The 24,560-nt window shown below is 34.1% G+C and overlaps 2 protein-coding genes across 5 annotated transcripts in view; one reads left to right on the forward strand and one right to left on the reverse strand.

Annotated features, from left to right (window-relative positions):
* The window catches only part of LOC123553999 (uncharacterized), a 167,859-nt gene that overhangs the window by 130,109 nt on the left and 13,190 nt on the right, over positions 1–24,560 (forward strand). For 2 of the 4 annotated variants that reach the window (XM_045343807.2, XM_053548587.1), the window contains exon 4: positions 1,949–5,065. The exons of the other annotated variants lie outside the window; for them this stretch is intronic. In XM_045343807.2, the coding sequence (XP_045199742.2) occupies positions 1,949–2,175 (227 nt within the window). In that variant the 3' untranslated portion in view covers positions 2,176–5,065. Of the gene's footprint in view, positions 1–1,948; positions 5,066–24,560 lie in introns of those variants that run through there. 4 annotated transcript variants of the gene reach the window in all.
* LOC123555334 (uncharacterized) lies at positions 10,714–20,497 on the reverse strand. The gene is made up of 4 exons (XM_053548590.1): positions 20,392–20,497; positions 19,253–19,304; positions 17,856–18,140; positions 10,714–12,263 (listed from the first exon to the last, which is right to left on the reverse strand). Exons 1-4 carry the CDS (start codon positions 20,428–20,430, stop codon positions 12,148–12,150), a joined length of 492 nt encoding a protein of 163 aa, XP_053404565.1. The 5' UTR covers positions 20,431–20,497; the 3' UTR covers positions 10,714–12,147.

Here is a 24,560-nt window from a genome sequence, read left to right on the forward strand (position 1 = left end):
AATAGAAAAACCTTGTGACCTCTCTAGAGGCCATATATTTCACAAGATCTTCATGAAAATTAGTCAGAATGTTCACCTTGATGATATCTAGATCAAGTTTAAAACTGGGTCACGTGTCGTCAAAAACTAGGTCAGTAGGTCTAAAAATAGAAAAACCTTGTGACCTCTTTAGAGACAATATATTTCACAAGATCTTCGTGGAAATTCATCAGAATGTTTATCTTGATGATATCTAAGTCAAGTTCGAAACTGGGTCACGTGCCTTCAAAAACTAGGTCAGTAGGTCAAAAAATAGAAAAATATTGTGACCTCTCTAGAGGCCATATATTTCATGAGATCTTCATGAAAATTGGTCAGAATATTCATCTTGATAATATCTAGGTCAAGTTCGAAAGTGGGTCACGTGCCATCAAAAAATAGGTCAGTAGGTCAAATAATAGGAAAACCTTGTGACCTCTCTAGAGGCCATATTTTTCATGGGATCTGTATGAAAGTTGGTTTGAATGTTCATCTTGATGATATCTAGGTCATGTTCGAAACTGGGTTACGTGCCATCAAAAACTAGGTCAGTAGGTCAAATAATAGAAAAACATTGTGACCTCTCTAAAGGCCATATTTTTCATGGGATCTGTATGAAAATTGGTCTGAATGTTCATCTTGATGACATCTAGGTCAAGTTTGAAACAAGTTCATGTGCAGTCAAAAACTAGGTCAGAAGGTCTATAAATAGAAAAACATTGTGACCTCTCTAGAGGCCATACTTGTGAATGGATCTCCATAAAAATTGGTCAGAGTGTTCACCTTGATGATATCTAGGTCAGGTTTGAAACTGGGTTACGTGCCTTAAAAAACTAGGTCAGTAAGTCAAATAATAGAAAAACCTTGTGACCTCTCTAGAGGCCATACTTTTCATGGGATCTGTATGAAAGTTGGTCTGAATGTTTAACATGATGATATCTAGGTCAAGTTTGAAACTTGGTCAACTGCGGTCAAAAACTAGGTCAGTAGGTCTAAAATTATTAAAATCTTTTGACCTCTCTAGAGGCCATATTTTTCAGTGGATCTTCATGAAAATTGATCTGAATGTTCACCTTGATGATATCTGGGTCAGTTTCGAAACTGGGTCACGTGCAATCAAAAACTAGGCCAGTAGGTATAAAAATAGAAAAACTTTGTGACCTCTCTAGAGGCCATATTTTTCATGAGGTCTTCATGAAAATTAGTGAGAATGTTCACCTTGATGATATCTTGGTTAAGTTCAAAACAGGGTCACGTACCTTTGAAAACTAGGTTAATAGGTCAGATAATAGAAAAACCTTGTGACCTCTCTAGAGACCATATTTTTCAATGGATCTTCATGAAAATTGGTCAGAATTTTTATCTTGATAATATCAAAGTCAAGTTCAAAACTGTGTCACATAAGCTCAAAAACTAGGTCACTATGTCAAATAATAGAAAAAACGACGTCATACTCAAAACTGGATCATGTGGGAAGAGGTGAGCGATTCAGGACCATCATGGTCTTCTTGTTATATCTTAATAAGCTAACTATGCATTTAGAAGTGCTATTACATGTGATCAGGAAGATATATATAAGAATTATTATACATTTGTACTTCATTTGTATTGCCAACGCAAAACCGTTAGATATTTAAACTATTTCGTTCAAAAACATGACATTTTCCTATATTTGGTATATGTTAGCGATATACAAGCTGTGTCATTGGGCCTTCCTGACGATACAATTATGCAATCCCCTGATACAGCGTGAGTCTGCTCAGAGCTGTCACTGGGAGATCTTACCTTCGAACATGTCTTATAAAACTACTCTGGCTAACACGGTCCAGTATTTTATCACTAGATATGTCGGTAAAAATGCACTTATATTTTTTCTAAAATAGTAAAACCAAAATGCAGATTACATTCAACACTTTCTTACCTTTTTCAGCATCCGGACGTTCTACATGCACAGATAATTGCTACACTAACCTATGCCCGCAATACTACACATGTGTTGATGATTCTTCTTGCACAGGAGGAATGTGCCAACCTGCAGTATTAATGGGACAAGGAGGATTAATGGGACGAGGAGGAATAATGGGACAAGGAGGATTTATGGGACAAGGAGGAATAATGGGACAAGGAGGATTAATTGGACAAGGACATTTACATTAATTTTTAAACATGTTTATTTCGTCTCTTATTCCACAAGAACAATGGGTGTCCACACGCTAGTATTATTATATACTAAATGAAAAGATGACAAATGACGAACTTGAAATTTCATTTGTCTGTCTGTAGGAGGTTACAGCTAAGATAGTTCCATATACTTTTCGATGATATTTATATTTATTAAAGCTATATGCTGTGCTGTGGACTATTGAAATATTAGAGAGAAATATATCTGTTTACATACTGGTTGGAACTACACTTGAATGTTGACGAATTGGAATTACAAATAATCGGTAATTCTGGTAGTTTACAACAAATATAATCGATAAAGGCAAAGACGTATTCCATTACTGCAAGAACATAAAAAGGGACGCACCAACTTAATATAATAGCATTCAATAAATATTGTATATATTTTCACAATAAACACTGTGACATCATAGTTTTTGCGCTGACGTCATGGTGTTGTGCGTGTACACTATGTGTAATATTGATATGTTAATTTCTACTCCTCATACTCGGGTGAGACATCAATGGTAAAGAATATGCTGATAGCACTACTTGTACTACTACCAATATTTCTAAGTTATTTACAACAAATAAATATTCTCTACTTCCAAAGGATCTTTTTACAAATTTTATTGACTGCTGTAAAGACCACGTGGATAGATATTGCGATAAAGTATATTTGATCTCTGGTATACACGTTTTTGGTCGATTAAAAAATACTTGCGAAATCATAAACAAGTTTGAAAAAAAATAATTATAAAGGTTTTTGAGTCAGTTCATGTGATTTCTCTATTTGTATACCATTTTACCACATGATAATAATAAATGACAAATTAACTTACTTTTATTCAAAAAACCTTTGCCAAGCGGAATGCTACATTTCTTGCCTGCAGTTTCAATAAAACATGAGAACTAGTCACGAAATTTTTAAAGAGCTTTCCTTTTTTATTGAACAACATTTAGTATTCCCATGGAAACAATTGCAGTCCTTGTCGCATATTTGTTTTATAACGTGTCGAAAGAGATTTTATGTTTAGCCTTTCTCCAGATATTCAGGCTACCATTATACATTGCAACTGCATGTAACGATACATCCTTCTATCTTGACGATATTCTTGATATGGACAATCCGTTTTATATTCAATTGGTGGATTTCCTCAGGAGCTCAAATGAAATAAAACTAACAATTCGGATACTACTGCTTCAGTTTTATATTTACATCTCTCTACTCATGACACTTTATACATACCTAAATTGATGACAAGAGGGATTTTAATTTTAGCATTGTAATTTTCCCCTATTTCGAAGGAGGTGTTTCACAGGCAACATCTCATGGGATGGATATATCTGAATTTGTCCGGCTTGCCGGAACGAATTTTCAATGAAGCATTCTTTTCATTACAAAACAAATGTCTTCATCAACGTTATAAAAATTACGTACATATTTGCTCATATATATTATCTGATTAAGATCTGGTTTTTATATTTAATAGTAACTTAAAGACATTTTTGCGGGAAGGTATATATTAAACCCCGATTTTTATGGGGATGTTGTTTACAAACTTCATAAGTGTTTGGGTGTTTGTATATTTCTAACTGTAGTCGGTTAAGTCATACAACGTTTTATTGAAAATGTTATGACCCAACTGTTTCGAGAACCACTTCATGTTTAAAGTTCAACTCTTTTTACAGCTGTACACTACGCTTTCCTCTTTGATTGAGTCTGTCCAAACAGGCGGAAGACTCTATGATGGGCAACTTTAAATCCCATCGGGACTGATAGTTGTGGCGCAGTGTATTCTTGTGGATTTTTCCCTTTGCTTTGAAAATTCATGATTTTTATGAAAGATTTTGTGTTGGCCATCAGTATGGTTGCCATCTTGAATTTTGTTAAAAATGGATGCCGTATTTCATTAAGTACACCGTCAATTCAATGCAGCCTTCAAATAAACACGAGCCTCGGTCTCCGAGTTGATAAGGTAGCTAACTTTGAATCACGCTTTCACCGATGAGGGTTCGAGCATCGATTGTTGTGTTGAATTCTTCATGTTAGAAAACCATCCAGCTGGCTCACGGATGGTCGATGGTTCAACCCAGGTGCCCGCCAGTAATGAAATAATGCAAGAAGGAGGACCTGGGGTCTTCCTCCACCAGCAAAAGCAGGAATGACGCCATATGATCTTTCATTGTGTCCATGTGACGGCAAGCCCAACAAAAAAGCAACAAATCAAATAACCTGTTTTTCCAACCCTCTCAACAGGTTTTCTAAACGCTAAAACAGGAAGTCTGACAGTGTCATAAATTTGGAGACAGTTGTAGATTATGTTGTATGTGGCAACTTGAAAGAACATAATTTTTCCTTGTCGACCTGCGCTTAATAAGTTGCATTTCACAATAGACAGAATTAAAGACGTATGAACTCACATTAGCATGGAGGTTATTCGTAATGAATATGATTGAGTCCGAGATGGCAGCACCCTAGTGGTAATCGGATTCGTTTGACATTTCCCGTGTCCATTACCTACTCAGTCAAGTGTGAACTGTCAACCATATGTGTTCCTTCTCTTAAGAAGAAACAATTATTATATATTAATTTGACTTATCATATATGCTGTTTGCAAGTTAAACTTTGTTTTGAAACACTAAATTTCTCAAATAGAAATGATAATAAGAACTGCGAAATGACATAATTTTAATGTATAGTTCTAAGTATACCTAGCTCCCCTCTCCCCATTGGAGAACTGAAGCATCTCTAATTGTTTTATTTCATTGTTTAAACTATTTAGTGATTTGACCGGAATGCCATTGTTTTCTTTTGTTACATTTGTAAATATGTTAAAACCATATTGCTTATACCTGGGTGAATTAAAAGTTTTGTTCTGTTCTTCTGTGTTGCTTGACTCCCTTTTCATTCTATCATTGCTATGATTTTAGTTGATTTGGTCTTGATGACAGGATTTCGATTATTTATGATTAAATTGGGTTAATCACTGTTAAGGCTGGTCAAAGGGAAACATTCATTTGTTTGAGCAAGTAATAATTTCTATAAATAGCACCAATCAGAGCGCACTTTTGTAGATAGGGCAGGAGTGCAAAGGAATGAATAGGAAGAACTGAAACTGATAAATATATAATTAAATGCCTATTTCTATACAATGACATATTCAAACGCGTTGTACATTTAATTTAACAAACCTTAAAAATATAAATGATGATATGTTAAAACTAACCAAAATCTAAAAACTTACTCCTGCTGTTATCGCATATAAAACAATTATCAAAAATTTAAAACAATGCCATGAAGTCTCTAAAATACAGTGTCTTAAGATGTTTTTAATGTATCAAGACTTAGTGATTTACTTTTGCGTAATTCTAACGGCAGTTCATTATCATGCTGTATCCAGCAATTGGTGTACACACATCAATGATTCAACGAATAATTTGTCCCAGTACCTTGATAAGAAAGCTGTTGCAGCTACACTGTCAGGGCCGATAAAGTATTTGAAGAAGACGTTTGACATTCACAGACTTAAGAAGATCTGCGGTATTGTAAGTAGGTTGTGAGCTTTAGGGTCAACGCATAGAAGTTATAATTTATGATAGTTGGATGGTATAAACAATAGCAGATATAAGCTTAGCATTCGAAAGCTGAGACAGAGGCGCATCGTTTGGTAATCTACTGAGGTAGTAAGAGAGTTCCAGCATACAAACGACGTTCTGCTTGGCTATACTTATATTGTAGTTGTATGCTATTTATGATAGCATACAGGCGCAGAGCATCCAGGAGTCAGGGCAAACATTGAGTTGCAGATTCAATTGAGGAGCCATAGGAGTTTGTATCTACATTGGATTTAGTTAGATGTATATAACAGAACGTGACCTTTTTAAAACATAACATGATGACGTGATGCAAACTTTATAATTCCTATTTTTTCCGAGGATGTTTTCACGATACTTGTTATAGACTTTAATTTGTTAATTTTAGTTTCTTCTTAAACAGCTTCGCAATTGAATTTAGAAATGAGCTCATTAAATTGTGTAATATTTCTTTCGGTAAATTAAAACAAAATCACATTTCCTATCGTTTTTCAATGTCACATAATATCCTTTTATACTGTCATTTAAAAGCAAGAACTGCAGACTTGATTTTGTATTAGCGGGGGAAAAATCCCGTTTTTTCTCGAGTATTATATAAATACAACCGGCCACCTAGGGTAATATGGAACTTTGTCATCCAGAAAAAAAGTAATGACGCCTGGTGGCGCGCCAGCAACTTCTTTTCAAGCGGCTACAGTAAGTTGCCTGGACGCTTGTCCCACTGGTGTTTTGGAAACGAACAACGCCTAGCCGGATGATATTTAAAACAAATTATCACACATTGACGTTGTTCGAAATATACTACTAGTATTCGTTAACACCTTTTATAACAGTGAACTATTAAAACGCAAAATAAGCTCGTTTTTAATAAATTTGTCAATCAAAACAGTGTACCTCTTGTAAAAGTATTCAAGAGCATACCAAGGGGTAATCGACGGGTGCGAACGCAATTTCACCTGATGCCCCTCCATCCCCACACACACCCGGCAAATTTTGAAAATTGTATTCTATTTACACTTTTTAATGAATTGTCTATGTATTTTATATATTTCCCGCTTAACTCGCCAACAGGCAGATACTTACTATGCGAGTTTTGACATGTGCAGATAGTCTGCATGCAAAACAGTTACTTTAGTAAAGTCTGTCTTTACTGCAGTAGAAGTTTGAAGATTAGCTGCATACAAGAATATTATACATAGATGCCGTTTGTGGAAATATATAAATCCATATTATGCCAAAAAGATTTGATATACTTTAATAAGTAACATGGCTGGGAAAGTTGCCTATATGTCGGCATGTTGTGTTTTATGTTCTAAATTAAATGCAAACTTATCCTATATTTGTCAGTTGTTTTCCCCCCTTTGATATAGCATTAATTCATTTCCATGCACCATGCACTTATATTGACAACAACCACATTTTTGTAAAACAATCAAACCCAATGTGACATTACAATGCGCTAAAAGCACGAGTCTTTTCAGTACCTAAATGCTAATTCTTTTCACTTGCAATTTTCATCTTTATATGTATTCAGGTTTTTGACAATGACCAAGTACAAAAAAAACACGGTTGATGACCTGCTCAGTATAGAGATTGATGTATCTGTACCATAAATGTTTCTTTCATCTTGCAATTTGTTATAATCAATCAGTGGTATTTCGTCAAGAGGCATGGACAGCATTGCACGCAACTACATCTTAAAATTGTTTTGTTTTTGTGTTTAAATAAATTTGTTTGTGGTAGTCTTTTCACAAACTAACATTGAAGTATCACGATTATAAATTGACTGATATATGAAGAAAATATCATTAGCGTGTTGTCTCATAAATACATCTACTTTTGGAATTCATGGCAAAAGTTTTATTAGATCATATCGTCGTTCGATGGTGTTTCCAGTATCGTCCTCATTGTCTAAACTCATTTGAAGTTTCCCATAGACTATACCACACCATATTGAATTCTGAGTATCTTCCCGATTTTGATAATAATAGTAATGATGATGATGATAATAATAGTAATAATAAAAATAATGACAGTAGTAGTAGAAAATGTAGTAGTGGTAGTAGCAGCAGCAAATTAACCACTTTGATAATGATATTAATTTTGACTGCTTAAATTCAGCTCCGAAATTAAACAAATGGACCAGGTACAAGCATTTCAAGCTGACACTTTATGTGAGTACAGATACAGTCCTCTTGTAGTAAAGCAATCATCGATCATTTCATCTTTTGCAGAAGAACAGACATCTATATACATCAGAACCATTATAAATATCCCGTAGAAGCATAGAATGCAGCAAATTGAAATAATAAGATTTGATTTGATGCAATATATTCCTGAGAGGTAATGAAAAATTCAAACGCCTCTTTCACCCTTTTCACCAACTTAATCGGAACTCTTTTGCGGTTTCAATGATCCAACGGGACCAATAAAATTCTACAAACACATAGTCCAAATACGGGACAATACCTCAGTAATTAATGAAATGAGTGCAAGCAGCAATTAGAATTGTTGGTGAGGCAACATAGTAAATGTAATGCGCAGTATCATGTTACATGTTAGGTGTGTGTAGTAGATTACTGTCAGACGAACCATCAAACGGTGGAATCGCATTTAGGCATGTATTATCATTCTATTGTAGTTAAAGACATTAGTACAGTGTTTTGAAATCCTATTGTAGTAATAAACATACCTTCCTCATAACTAGAGTCTGGACTTTGCATGAGCATCGTGTTCAGATTGTAGTTTCAATAATGGTCTCATTTACTTGCCTAAATTGAAAATCTGTCTAACTGTAAACGTAGGCATTTTGATAAACAATTAGGCAAATGTATTTCGTACTAATTCCTATTATACATTCTTGATATTAGACCTTTTCGACGTAAATGTAAATGTACACGGCTACGTAAATGTAAACGTATTTTGATCAAGTTGGGTGTTTGTGTGTGTGGTGGGGGGGGGGGGTCTCAAAACACTGGACATAACATATTTTTAGTAGTAATATTTTTATAGAAAAAATATCAGCCAGTTTACGTACAAAGTCAAAACAGGAACATACGTAATAAAAGTCTGGCACAAACCAACCTTGCGATAAGCAAGATCAGTTCTTCCTTGCGTGGTCTAACTAATCTATGCCATGACTATGAGACTTGGTATAAATATTTACTAACGATACGTTATGAGAAATAAAGTTATTGTGAAGGACGGACGGATGATGGATACAGTATGCCTATTGTGTCTTCGACACAAATACTTGTCTACCTAACGCAGAAAGGCAGGAGATCACCTTTCATCTTTCTCTAGAAAAAAGATAAGCTACAAGTGCGCACACTGACGTCATTGTGTATGAGTGATTTCTAATTTACAATATCTTTGAGAATATCGCAATAATATCAACAGTAGGCAAGAAAAATGATCTAACGTGACTACCTGAGTAATACAGCTGCTACCCAACCCTCGGCACAGCGTAGATAAAACCCCTCGCTAGCGCTCAGTTTCCAGTCCACGCTGCCCCTCGGGTATGGGAAAACCCTGTCTTACATAGGCAGTCATAAAAGATCCTTGAACCCTGCTGGTGGTAGTTTTTTTCAGATTCAACAATTAGCGGACGACCATTGGAAAATTAGAGGAGCATGGGCTGGCAGACTTTGCTCAAACTCGTTTCTCCTTTATTTATGCACATAGACAACTTCATCCGAATCATCCAAATTTTACAACTGCGACAAGCAATTTTGTGCGCATTAGCCAATTATACTTTTACTCCTCCTGTAAACAGTATTATATACAAATAGCCGTGTGTTAATGAATGAAACCACAGGTTATGCACAATAAAAGCTTATTACAGTGTAGATGGTAAAGCCCAAAGATCAAATTTTAACATGCCATTTTAAATTTTTTTACAGTTTTAATGCGCAAAATAGTTACTGCATGAGAAGCAGTACATTTGGATTTAAGGTTCTATCATATCCTTCCTGGAATTGAAGCCAAATTATAACAATACAATCTTCCATGCTGAATGTGTAGGATATGGAACGGAATAGGATACTTGTAGTTATTACGAGCAAAGCGAACGTATATTTGTTGAATATTCTAGCATATCCTTTAATAGAAGCCCCATTATAACATTTCTATTGCAAACTGACGTTGGCTGGAAGGCAGTAGGATATGTTAAATATTGTAATATTTATTGAGAGCGAAGCGAGCAAAATGTCTTATAAGATTTTAGAATATATTTTCTGAAATTTATTTTCCTTATAACTGAGACCAGACTACTAGCATATATTAAGTTTAATGTTGGAACTGGAATACATTAAGTATTTTTTCACTTTTCTGACAGCCTCGCCCCTGATTTTCCAATGGTCATCACTTTGCTATAGATATAAATATTTTGATGACTCTAAGTCGCCTATGAAATATGGCTGTGACTGCAACTTGTAACTATGTAAACATTTCACACTTGGCCTGGCGACCGAACTATGGAGCGAAAAGCAGAGGTCGGTCGGGCAGAAGAAAAGGCAAATATAGTCGATCATTTTGTTTAGAATATTTCAATATTCAATATGGCGATAAGCACGATCATTTATAAGGGTGATCGAACTTAGCTGTTCCTGGCCTATAAGCCTTGGAATTAATATTAACTAATGATACGTTATTCATCCTTGTCTTGAGAAACCCCCGTACCTAATACATGTACGTAGTTTTACACCGAAAAAGTCTAGATATAAGAAAAAGGATACAAACTGTTAAATATTTTAGCGAATAAAATTTCGTTGAACGTTACATCCAGGGGCGTAGAAAAACAACAGAAATAAGATACAATTACGACTTATCTTAGACACACTTCGTTCGGCTAGGACTGATCAATGGTTATTGAAAAAAGGAGACTTCTTGCAAGAGACCCATAGAATATTTGTGAAGTTAAGACAAAGACATGTATTGTTAGCCATAGATCGAAACATTTATTTTCAGTGTAATTGGTACACACAGAGTACATACTAAATATGTAAAAGTATTTGAATCATCTCAACACTCTTGACCTTGACAGACTGGATTATTGTAACATAAATCTCTCTTTAGATAAGGGATCAAAATATCTGTGTAAAAAGGTTTAGTCGTTAAGCTGTCTTTCTGTCAAACTTAAAAAAAAAATAAACAGTCACATCGTCTGAGCTCGACTTAATGATTATATCGCCAGTATATTTCATAAATCAAGGTTAGAATAAAGTGAGATAAAAATATTTTTTATGTATTTTGTATTCCTGGTCTTTAAAAATTAGCGCCCATGTATAGTTTTTAGAAGAGTTCCACATAGGCATGAGGTATGTTGCACATAATTATAACTCTGCTGAACAAACTAAATTAATTTTTTCTGCTGTTATTTTGTTTGGTTGCATCCTTTTTAAAAAGGTCATATAGATTCGGTTACATTTTCGAGAAATGTCTGTCTCACATATATCAGAGAATGGGTGCACCCCAGGATCTGCCACCTGCCTCTTAAACCACATATGTTTGGTCATACCCAGACGTTCACAAAGGTCAATAACTTTTCACTACACAGTGGTTTGACGTAACGATTGAGTAAAATCATTCGAGTACGATTAGCCTTTGTTTTAGCTTTGCAGTATTCTAATAAAATATATTAGTTGCTTTAGAAGCACAGAACGCAACAAAATGTCATAAATGTTACAGCAGAATCTGAGTCTGTTTGTGTGAGATAATAAAATGTGCAACACCGCCCTTACGCCCTAGAACCGACTTGAGCGGAACTCTATTATGCAGAAACATTGAATGGACAATATGTTTCACTTGAACCGACTTAGGCGAAACTGTTATGCAGAAACATTGAATGAACACCATGTTTCACTTGAACACCATATTCTATGGGACAAGATAGGCCTAATTATAACATCAAAACAAATAGTGATCTGAGTATGAGGAGTAGAAAAAACACAGGAATCTTATCTTATACAAAGTACTCAAACATTGACAAACAAATCTAAGTAAAAGCAAACAAAAAAAAAAAAAAAAAAAAAAAAAACCAACATATATTCTAAACAAAAGATCGAAGCATTTAGTTTTGTTGTAATTCATTCACACACAGTATGCATCTAAATATATAAACGTGCATCGTATTGTTGTGATACTCGACCTTGCTGATGTGATGAAAAGTAGGAAACGATATTCCGTTTAAAGTTAGCAAAAGGGATCTGTAAATTAATTTGCCTGTTATTTGTAATATTGCACGTTTTTACTAAAGTTTACATAAGTATTCAAGCGTCTAGGCTCCCAATACTACATGGGAATTAGAGCCGGTTTACCAGATTGAAATATAAATTTATTAGTTATCTCTATATCACCATCACATAACAGTTATATAAAATGTTCTCCACCCACAACTCCATCCATGAATCCCATGCGGCGGCGGCACATTCCATCTGTACAAGAAGAATAAGGTCCGCACGGTGGATCACATGTACGCCTGATTGCTGAAAAAGTAAGAAAGTAGATTTGAATATACACTGCATTATTTACATCCGTACAGACCCAATGATTTTATGTCATGATAATTTAGAGACCACAATGAAATATTTCGTAATCAATTATCTGACCATATTTGACGGTAATTTTATTAACTGGAACAGTTGGACCTAACAGTGACTACTCAGAGCGGGGTAACGGTATATACAGATGACTTAAATTGAGAGGCGACCGCCAATGTTTACCGACTTTGAGATGTATTAAAAGAAAATGCTCTTTTTAACCATCAAATGAACATTACAGTACGGGTTAAAGTTGAAATTCATTTTCAGTGAGCCCGCTAAATCTATGGGAAGTATGGTCGTGAGTTTAATACCCGGGTAAGGCGTTAAGTCTCCTTTGACAGAACACAGTTTGTCTGATATCATTCTTCCTCCGCCTATGATTCATGTCTGTTACATGCGGAGAACAGGCCACAACCAATTACACTTTCAATGAATACTAGTTAAGTTTATTGCCGGTGCTATATAACCTACACGGTTGGGAAACGGCCTAACTCAAATCACACAAACGAAAATGTCACGTTCAATGCATCACTGAGAAAAAAATGAAGACAAAACAAAACTCGCATCAGCACACTATGTACCCGAATAATCCTAACTCTGTTTAGCGACCCTAACTCAGTGCCAACATGGCGGATGTAAAGCCGATACAACTTTGTTTTCTGTGTAATTTCGATGTATAAAGGAATGTCTCGGTTGTTATATCTGTCTCCATCGATCAAGTGTATATTTATTTCAAAACGTAACATGTTAAATATATAAACTCTTGTGTTTTCAGGTGGAATACCGACGAACAAGGCAAATTTTCAATGAAAAATTTTACAAAAAAATCTTTAAAAAACACCTATATGCTTTTGATGCCTCTACTATTTTGTTGTTTGAAAGCAAAAATATACTGCTTTATAGGCCCGTTTACACTATGTTGTTAACCCACTACATGTTGACACAATAAATGTTCAAATGTACTGACAGCGAGAAAAGGGATCAAAACCTAACTCCCAGTGGATAAAAACTGAACTCAGTTTACATGAGGAATGGATAAAAACCTAACTTACTAGTATTTTATAGAAATGAATGAGTTGACATGTAAATATACATGGTCTAATTATTGTAAACATTACTTTAAAATCATATAAGAAATTATTTAATACCACCGATGTTCGAAGTTCTATAACCCCCAACCCTCTCTCCCTCCATCTCTCTCTCTCTCTCACTGTTCCAGAAGAATTGCTTTTGTTTCATATTTTGTATAATATATATATATAATTAATCATAAATCTAGTCCAATTTAAACAATATCAAAATATTCCGATAGCACCTCTATAAAATCTCTTACACTATAACATATAATATATATGTTATAGTGTAAGAGATTTTATAGAGGTGCTATCAAATATTTTGATATTGTTTAAATTGGACTAGATTTATGATTAATTATTAAATATGATATGTTTTCAGATGGTAAGTAGGGAAAGAAAGTGTGTGTGTGGGGGGTGGGGGGAGGGGGTGGCGGGGTGCCTGGACTGACAGGGCATGGGTGTGGAAAAATACACACACATTTTTCACTTGTCCACGGCCACTTAAAATCTACCTGTCCAAATTCAAATTTCACTCGCAAGGATTTGTAATATTAAACCTTCATGAAACTGCAAATAGACTGGAGAGTTCTTTATTTAGGACCGTGAATGAAAAAAAAGCATATCACAGTAACTGTGGTTTTAAGCTGTTAAAATATTTGCCTTTTAAAGTTTATAAAAGTCTGAATTCGCGTAAGCAGGGATCGGGATCTTTTGATGCCATGCTCGAAACACTGTCCACGAAATGGTGCAAAGCCGGAGGAATTCAGAGAAAGACTCCTAAAACTTTCCGACTTGTTTTTAGTCATACTTGCGATCTCTGTGTGCTTTTGATTTTTATTTGGCTGACTACTGGCCCCATATTTCCTTTTACAGTGACTTATTGTCTCAGCAGTTATGGAATTCTACTAATAAACTTGTCGAAATACTTCTTTAAGTTGTTTACGTTTCTAATTTTTTATCAAAGTCAAAGAGTTACAGTGTGCGCGAGACCTAGCCAACGAACCAATCAGATCATGGAAAGTGATGCTTAAAGACACAGATGTATGTTTTTTCTAAGTCTGAAGCAGTCGAGAGGTTCTCAGCAAGTACATCACGGATTTCATACATTAAGTTATCTTTATCGCCTCCAAACACTTTAAGCAACACACACTCTAAATGATATTTTTGTTTTCTCATTTTATACCTGAAAAAGTCTACTTGTCCGCGGACACACAGAATGAAAAATGCACTTGTCCGCCTGCAAATAATTTCGAGTTGGACAAGTTGGTCATAGGAATCCCACATCCCTGCAGGGGTGGGTGGGTCAAAGAGCTTCAAACATCTATAGATCATATATTAAGCACAGTCGAATAGCTAAGTGTTCGTTTGGTTAGGTGTTTATCCATTCTAAGTTCGTATTTATCAACCACTGTTTCCTATACCATTCAGGAATTATCCGCAAATCTAAACCCACCTCATAATCAATAAAGTTTTTAAGCTATAAAAATGAATTTCAAACTTTGATACTGTTAAACATTGTCAAAGAGATGTTTACTGAACTAATACAATTGATAAGTAAGGTCTTATTGCAATTTCTGGTACTTTAAACAGTTAGAAACATAAAACATGTTCATTTTGAATACTTCTTTGAGTACATTTTAATGAATCCCAGCAACATAATGTGACTTGTCGATTGAAATATTTAGTACACAAAACAGGATATTACGGCTATCAAAAGTTTTACGCTAACATGGCATACTAACATAAAAACATGAAAAAAGACGAGGAAATTAACTACATACATCGTCTTTCTGTCAGCCATCTTGGCACTGAGTAAGGGTCGCTGAACAGGGTTAGGATTATCCGGGTACAGAGTGTGATCATTGTAATAAGAATATACATTTGTTTTGTGCATCGTTGCTGCTCACTGTAAAATGCGTCAACATGTCAACAGTTTTGCTTTACTAAAACAAGACCATGTTGAAATATAAACAAATTGCATACAGGTATTTTCATAGAATTTCTAACCTTTCTAATCGTATAGTAAATTCTTTGAAAACGGAAGCTAGATACAAGGCAGACCTCTCGTGTTTGAAAATTAATCATATCATTCTCATATTTTATTTAAGTTTGACTGGAATAGAGAATGTAAATTGTACACTAATTGATTTTAATAACGCAATGTCTAAACGGTTAAATAATAACATATTGAGATAATTTCCCCCGTTTCTTCGAAGAAAAAGTGGTACATTAATAAAGGCTTCGTCCGTCTATCCGTCCACCTGTTTGTCCTCGTGTCCAGTCCATAATTATGCCATGAAAGCATTTTCAAATAATTTGTCATAAATGTTCCCAATTATGAGATGACGTGTCGCACGCAAAACCAAGATACTTAACCCAAGGTCAAGGTCACACTTGAAGGTCAACGATTCACAGGGTCTGTTTCGTGTCCGGTCAATAACTCTGCTATTCAAAAAATTCAGAAATTTTGAGATTATTTGGTTCCCTATAATGAAACGTGTCGCGTGCAAGATCCAGACCCCATATTTTCAAGATCAAAGTCACGCTTGAAGGTCAAAGGTTAACAGTGTCTGTTTCGTGTTCGGTCAATAACTCTGTCATTCATCAAGAAATTTTGAAATTACTTGACACAAATGTTCCCCATAATATGTTAGTGTGTCGCATACAAGACCCAGACCCCTAGCTCAAAAGGTCAAGTCCACATTTAGAGGTCAAAGATAATAGGTCGTCTTTGTCTGTTCAGTATCTTTACTTTGCATCAATGGACGTTCAAGTAAGATGGCTCATACAGTCACTATAGCAAATTTATTTGGTGCATATAAAACCCAGACCTCCAGCTTAAATAAAATCTGGAAAGTAGATCCCTCGGAAGGACCGAAAACAATGCAAACAGTGAAAATTGCAGACTCGGTTTGATTGAGTCTGTTCACGAGCAGTAATGGAAAATGCAACACGGGCCACGCCCCCTCAAAGTCAAGTTTAAGGTTCTTCTTGGAGATAAAACATTTTGGTAATGGATGTATCGCATAGATATTCACCATTACAAGACAATGTGTCACGTGCAATACCAAGACCTCTCTCTCAAAGGTCAAGGTCATATGCACCAAGGTTAGCATTCTTGCTTTTGTTGGTACTTGAAATTTCTTCCCTTTACATGAAAAGGTACTAGATCTATAACATAAGTCTTTGCATCAGTTTTTCCACTATTCGAAAAATGAAATTATGGTTTAAGTAAGATTATTGCTATTGATAGATATAGCAAAGCTATTAACAAAATATATTGTAGATTTCCAGAATGCAAGTATCTACGTTGATATAACATTATGGGGACTGCTGATATGCAGTACAGCTCTGCATTGACAAATACTGATTTAATTTTTTAGTTAAAAACGTTTCATTAATAAAAATTTCCATTAAAAGTCATTCATTTAATTTCTTTGTAAATTACTTCTATTTTTAACATGATGCAATAATACGTTACATTTGTTTTCTTTTTTTCATACCAGTTTAAAATAAAATCACATAAAACTTTTAAAATACAGATGTAAACATTTGAAATCATCCACCAATCATAGATTTCCAGACGTGTTCAAACAACATATCTCTCCATGAATTATATGATATATAGTTTCGATTTATAGACACTTTAGTATGTTATCCGCCGTACGCAGAAGCTGTTTTGTGTAAATTGTCTCTAGGCAGTGAACGTTTTTAACTCTGATACCCTTTCTTGTTTAGAGTGCATAACGCTTTTGGCAAAATCAAAAACTTTGGCGTGTTGATGTCACACAAGGTTTCTTCTATCGAAGTATGCCCGGTATACTTTTGGTACCCCCACTCCCATGAATTAAAAAATTTGAAAGGTGATTAGTGTTTGGGCGTTCTAAAACTTTAATAAAAGATTTGTTTGATAAACGCCTACATTTGAAAAGCATTAAATCTTGCTACTGTGGCAGTTATATGGCTATGTGAAATCGCGAAAACATGTAACAAATCGTCAAACAAGGACTTGGCCATCAAACTCTGTAAACATTAGTAACATTAAATACGAAAAGTGAAAGTTATCTTAACCGTGTATTTGTTGGTAGGCTTAGCACGTGCATCAACGTCATCAAAATTTTATTTAAAAACTATGCTTGTAAGTAAAATGGCTGACTGACTTTAGAATGTAATAACATTCGAGTTTTTTAATGCACGCTATGCTTTTTAAGCATGAAATGCAACAAGAGCTCTACGTCCACAAATGACAATGGTCACGCTCCAAGTATCAGAAACGAAAGAACTATATTAGATCAGATTAAAAGAATAATATTTTATGTACAGCAAAATATTTGCATACAAGTTACAAGAATGAAATTTTTGCTGTAAATTGATGATGCGTTTTGAAAATTCTTGAATAATATAATGTAATGTAATATAATAATACAATATAAGAAGATAAATGGATTAGATTACTCACACTGATTCACCACGACATTATTCGATCCTTCTCTAACGTTTTCATTGTTGTTGTTGTTCACTATATTTATATCTTGACGTCTATCTCTAGAACTGTCCCTCACAACATTTGGGCGCCGTATTCTAGCAACAGGTACTGTACCATCAATATAAGGGTCTCTTATGATAGGCCGCCTCAGTGCGGGCATAAGAGGATACGGATCCCTGATATGTAGAGGCCCATAAGGGTCTGGGTATCTTGGATGAATCCTACGCCGATGACCGATTATTCTTCTTCGTCCGTACCCTGTTAATACAAAATTATGTATGTCATTTATTTCTCGCCAGAGGCTGTGATATAATGACAAACACCTTGAATACATAATTATACTATATAAAAGAACATAACGCGCGGTCGATTTCTTGTAAGTTTACAAAGCAAGATGACCGGTTAAATAATAACAAAACTAAGACATGGAAAATAATAAAGATTTAGTAACAAATGCAATGGATACTTAACCTTATTTGTTTGTAAATGTCATGGCTATTGCCCGAATTTTTATTAGTCGCCAGCCGTAAGCTCTAAGATTTATACAATCTTTAAACAAGGAAAATGTAAAACTTAGCGGAAAGATTATATCGAGAAGTAGAATTGTTTTCAATACGAGTAAACAACAAACTTTTATGTGAAAAATTCATGACGTAAGACCTGAATTTCAAGACCACAGTAATACAGAGCTAGAACAACTCTTTCGTCCATCTTTATAGTTAGAGGATATTTCCTTGATTTCTCTTTGAATATCAGACAGAGCCATTCATATACTGAATCAGACTATAGAACTCTAAATTGTTTAAAACATATTCAAACTTCAAGAAGTTACTACTACCACTTGATGCGTTCTGGATAAATATTAACTTTGGACGGAATATTCACGAAAGAAAAAACTGTTACAGATTTGGTGCATGAAACAGTAAGGGGTTTCGGAACGCATGCCATGTCCACTTTATGTTGTTGTACAAGAAATACAGTGTACATATGCAAGATTATTTGTTAGCTGCATTTGATGTGCTCAGAGTAAAAGATAATTCATTAGATTTAAATATCAATTGACCCTTATTTTTCTCCTGCACCCTTATCAAATCGATCTATTCAAGCCAGAAAAATTATCCTTCTTCATTCTGTGATCAAAATTGTGCTTGTTATTCACCTGATATTGTTGTAAGGTAAATTTGAACTTACCAAAAAACAAACACAAATAACAAACAGGGAATGCCACGTACCAAAAACGAAAATGATTATTTTCAGATAAATCCCTTCCCGCATTTTTATATCGTTTTCATGAAATCAAAACGTATCATGTTGATGAATTTTAATCATATATGTTTTTTTTCCTATTTGCCTATGAATACAAAACTAACCTGATGTACCAAGATACTGTCCGTCTATTAGTACTAGACCTCCGAAAACTATCTGAAATAAATAAAAAGAAAACTTTATGAGGTGAAAATACTTCAATGTATACGTCTCGCAGTTCCAAGATGATTTTATTTGCTCATGTAAATTCAATCTGGAAAGTCAACTCGTACCCTAGCCAATTCGTACCTTAGTCAGTTCATGTCCAAAATGGTCAACATGTATAAATAATTAATTCAAAATCTACCCAACGCATCATATTAATTTAACACGGGGCTATTTTTATCTTTGTTATTTTCACTTTTGTGTTCTTTTTAATAAAAATATGTATTGTGATATTTATTAATTATACAAACAACGTTTTTCCTTTTTATGTCATACGGGAACGAGTTGAATTAAGTACAGATTAGCGTTTATTAATGTGTATTTACAAAGTTTAATCAGCTACGAGTGGCGCTGATTTACTAAAATAAATTTCCCGAAAGTTTGAAAAGTACTGCAATGCCATTGGACAAAAAATAATTTCAAACACTAATTTGTGTAAGCTTATCACTACCTGTACCGTTTTATAAAAGGCAACAAAGACAAAAATATTCCGTAATTAATTCATTAAATGGTACTGTGTGCTGTTTAAATAAATCAGTGATCATAATTGCAACTAATTCCTGTAAAAAAAGATGAATTGGTGGAATGAATTTCAGAATAAATTTTAAGGTAATAAATTATCAAAATTCTAAATATTTTTCATGAACTAGTTCACTTCTTTTGTAAATAAATCAATTAACTGAACAAACATTGGCGTGCTCGGTTATATTTCTATTAAAATTAAAATAATTTTTTTAAGATCAGGTACATGCCAACCATACAATTAATTTCCCAAAACTATTAATCAGGTAAATAAATATTTCTTAATCAATATATACAGCATACCACTAAAAATAATATACTTCAAGATTATAAAAAAGTAAAAGGAAATTATGTGCGAAAGTCCTGTCGGTGTACACCGTTCATTTATTAAGTCGATTACTGATAAGTATCTCTCTTTGCCAAATGTTAATGATTACGTTCCTACGCTGAGATACAACAAACTAAATAAAGCAATTAAAGAAAGATAATAAAGTTAGTTAAAATCTAAATTTCTCACCAAAAGCTGAATTAAGTGAGTACAGTTATCCATATTCATGTTTGCACTGTGGTAAAAAAGTCACAATTCAGGAGTTTTACATTGTATATATATTCAAAGACGGTATATAAAGATGTATCACTGTAATTAGTTATTAATATTAATTGTGACCAAAATAAACGTCATAAGGAATTAAATTATCATCCATTAACATAAAATCTAAAAAATACGTGAATGGCGACATGCTTTTAATCAAGTATTCAAACACGACCTAATTTATTTTCTTATTAAAATTTTCAATGTGACGTTAATATGCGATAAAATTAGTATTTGCATGACATGGTTAATTGTTTCTTCCGTGCACGTCATAACAAAATGCATGAGTATGAGCTAACAGGCACTTTTTTTGGAGGATGTTTTGCTAATATCAAAGTTACAAACCCAAGCTGTTTTAACTTCCTTAAATATCATCATTTATTAATCAGATACTTACGGGCTACGCAATCATGTTATTTTTCTTACGTATTTTAAGTACATACATCATTTCATCCAGTAAGTAAATCACTTCCTTGGTTAGAATATTCTTCTGCCTTTACGCGAACTAGAACATGAAAAAGAAAATTCAATGGAACAATATTAATAAACACACGAATGCCTGATCTAATACGAAAGTCTAGCCTTTGGTACAATCATGGCTCATATTTTTGATATTGAACATCATAGCAATACATTACTTTCTATATAAATCTTAAGACGGTACCTTGATTTCCAGCCTATAACTTGGTTGCCTCTCAATGGAAAATTAGCAGATATTTTTGAAATATGTATATTAGCAGAAAAGACAAAACTATAGTGATCGCTTGAAGACATGACTATAAAATATTAATTTTTAAATAAGTATACTGATATAAGAATCAATTTTTTTCTAGTTACATCGCATGCTTTCAATCTGTGCTGTAAAGCAGCATTTGAAGACATTCTTGCCACCCATCTTAGCGACTTCAATCCGCATAACATTTTTGGCAGCACTACCAAACAATAGTTTCGGCAAAAGTGCTTTCGTCCATGACCTATGGTATATGCATGCATACTATTGTTAAAATACAGTATACAGTAATGAACTGTTTAGCCGTGCTGTAATATGATACAATATCATATACCTTACTCTGATCTGCAAGAGAAAATAATGTTACAACAACTGGACATTTACTGCAGAAATAATCAAGAATTACTACATTCAAGAGGTTTTCTTTAGATATAAGAACTATTTTTGATTTTGTTTTCAATTTAGGCTGTATTAGACGTTGAATGCATAAGCCATTTCAGTTTCATAACGTTTTTCACTTGCTGTATTAGCTATTCATTTAACATTAGATTATGATAAAGGACAATAAAACACGGTCAGGTGTAAAACATGATGCATCTACATGTTTGCCATAAATGGGTTTTTACCTTACAAGTTTTTATAATCGATCAGTGGTCTTCCATAAAGAGACACATAATTAAATTTTGTTAAATGATCACATTGCACCCAAGTGAATTTAGCAAGCTGTTACAAACGTTAGGGGTAGACACAAACGGTAGTGGCTGTAATACAAGATTATTATCAGCAATGGCCTTAAAATTGCCAATGTAAATTCCAAAAGTGTAATTTGTTCCATTTGAAATTGAATATAAAACATGCGTTAATTGTCTGAATCTGAATACAGACTGATTGCGTAATGTTTAGTTTCACTTTTTTGGATCAAATCAGCGTCCCCGACTATTTCTGATCAGGCGAAGGACCTTTTTTGATTTTCTTCAGAATATTTTTGACAGGTGTGCTCTAAATAATTGAATATAGCAATGAATGTATGTTGTATTCTCCATGTAAATGTCTGACGGAATGTCACAGTGGTATGTCTATAGGGATAAGTGTCGTATTCAAAACACAATGAGGAGTTTTTGTGTACAGAGGAAAACAAACTCGCACTGTACCGGAAAAATATACACAAAAGCTGTCCAACCTGTACAAAAGATTGTTTTTAACGAACCCTGCACACTTTGAGATGGATATTATGAAAATAATGTATAGTAAATTTGTATTGAAAATAATGTATTGATATTAAAACAGTTTAGTTAGCTCACGTTTACCACAAAATAATGAATAAAATTTCTGTGGCGAAGGACTGTTCATGACCGTGGAACAGGACTACGTATGATTCCAGTCTTGTCAGATGTAGTGAATTTTGAAGAGACATAAAATCGATTAAAGTCACGACTGAACTGACGTTATTATACTTAAGTACTTTTGAAAATACTTTATGTACATTTTAAATATAGTAGTATTGTCGGATGAATTTTCATCTACAAGTGTATTCCGTAAGTGGTGTTGAAATTGAAAGAACAACGAAATAATAAAATTATCAGCAACATTCTATATATGATATCATTTTACTCGTTCATGTTTAAGTAAATGATATATAGATATGACATTGCTTGGAATTGTCAATGAGAAGGATATTGTCATGGGCTCGAGGTTGACAGTATTTCTCAAAATGTTGACAGTGTTACTATCCAACCAACAGCAATGACATACTTAAATTTATTATACCTAAAATAGACAGATTCAAACAGTTCTCAGACTTGTTTTTGTAGCTTTTTTCCTGGACTATTCTGAACAATAGAGTTCCGCTTAAGCAGGTGCTGGGGGTGTGAAGTGGTGTTGTACATTTCATTACAGACTTAATCAAACCGAGTCTGCTATTTTGTTTTTGATTGGTTTTTGTTCACCTATCTGTTTGGGGTGCTCTGTGCTTCCAAGAAATCTACTAGTACCTTTAATTTTTCTAAGGAATTTTCTTATAGATTTTATTAACAGTCACCATAGCGGTCTCCGAGTGCTGTGTTACGGTTGTTAAATTTTTCGCTTACTTGGACTCAGTGTTGTTTTATTAACTCGCCCTTAGGGATCATTAAGTTCATACAATGTTTGTACAGTGATTCTCCGCTAAACATGCAAATTAGTGAAAAGTTTTTCCCACGTATAATACAACTGTAACAAAGTATGTTGAACCATTTATATATGCCAAACTATCGTAAAATGAGTAATATCAGATTGAAATATAACGTACTTGACACATCTGAGCATATAACATATTCCTAATGTGCTTCATATGGGCGATTTTGCCTTGTCCTCCACTCGGATGCATACATTTGTGTTTTTGTAACGTCACTTTACCCTTATATACTTAATTTTCTTACCGATTAGTTTTAAAAACTGAATGGAAAGGCACTTTGCCTGGATAAAAAGTTTTTTTTTGCATAAAGTGTGGCTATTAAATGTTTGTCACTTGAACACCAGACTGATACGTTACCAAACTTCGGGGAAGCCAGAGATCAACATATGAACCTAATGGTCTTTCACAATATGTTTTAAAATCAATAAGTAGTTATATTTCACTATGCAATAATTAATCTTTATACCATGTTATTGCAAAGGCAATGATATTATTTCATTGGCATCATAATATGAACAAGAGCTCCGCGAAGCGGAACAATATACGCCCAAAGGGTTATATCAGAGGAGGATGGGAGCAAAATTTAAAGAACTTGACTGTTGAAGTCCGAAGGACAGGAAGAACAAAGGGAAGAAATTTTTTAAAATTCTAAGTCGACAGAAAAAAAAATTCTAAGTCCACAAAAAATTTTTTTACCAGGTACAGATATGTCGAAATACACCTAAAAATTGGAGGTACCATCCATGTTGTACTACAGAAAAGTGGTCTCGGTTTTACCCTACGGCCAATAATAAAAAAGTTACAAAATAAGCTATTTATAGTAACATAAAAGGGAAGTAATTCAATAAAAAATTATTGTTAGTGAACAAAAATGGGATCTGCCAAATGAAAACAAGAGCACCGCAATGCAGAGCAATATACGCACGAAACAAAGTCATATGACCTTTGACCCCTAAGTGTGACCTTGACCTTGAATCGAGCCATCCGAAACATGCACTTTGCACGTCGTCTCGAAATTGCTAACGGACGGACAGACAGACGGACTGACACCGGCGTCATAACATAATACGTCCCTTCGGGCGTAAAATAAGTCTTTAAATCTAAATAGATACGTTACCACTATTTCCAAAAAAAGTATCATTTACCAATACACTCATTTAAAAATTCATACACATTAAACATTCATGAATG

Source organism: Mercenaria mercenaria, chromosome 7, assembly GCF_021730395.1.
Source record: "Mercenaria mercenaria strain notata chromosome 7, MADL_Memer_1, whole genome shotgun sequence".
Classification (NCBI taxonomy): Eukaryota; Metazoa; Mollusca; class Bivalvia; order Venerida; family Veneridae; genus Mercenaria; species Mercenaria mercenaria.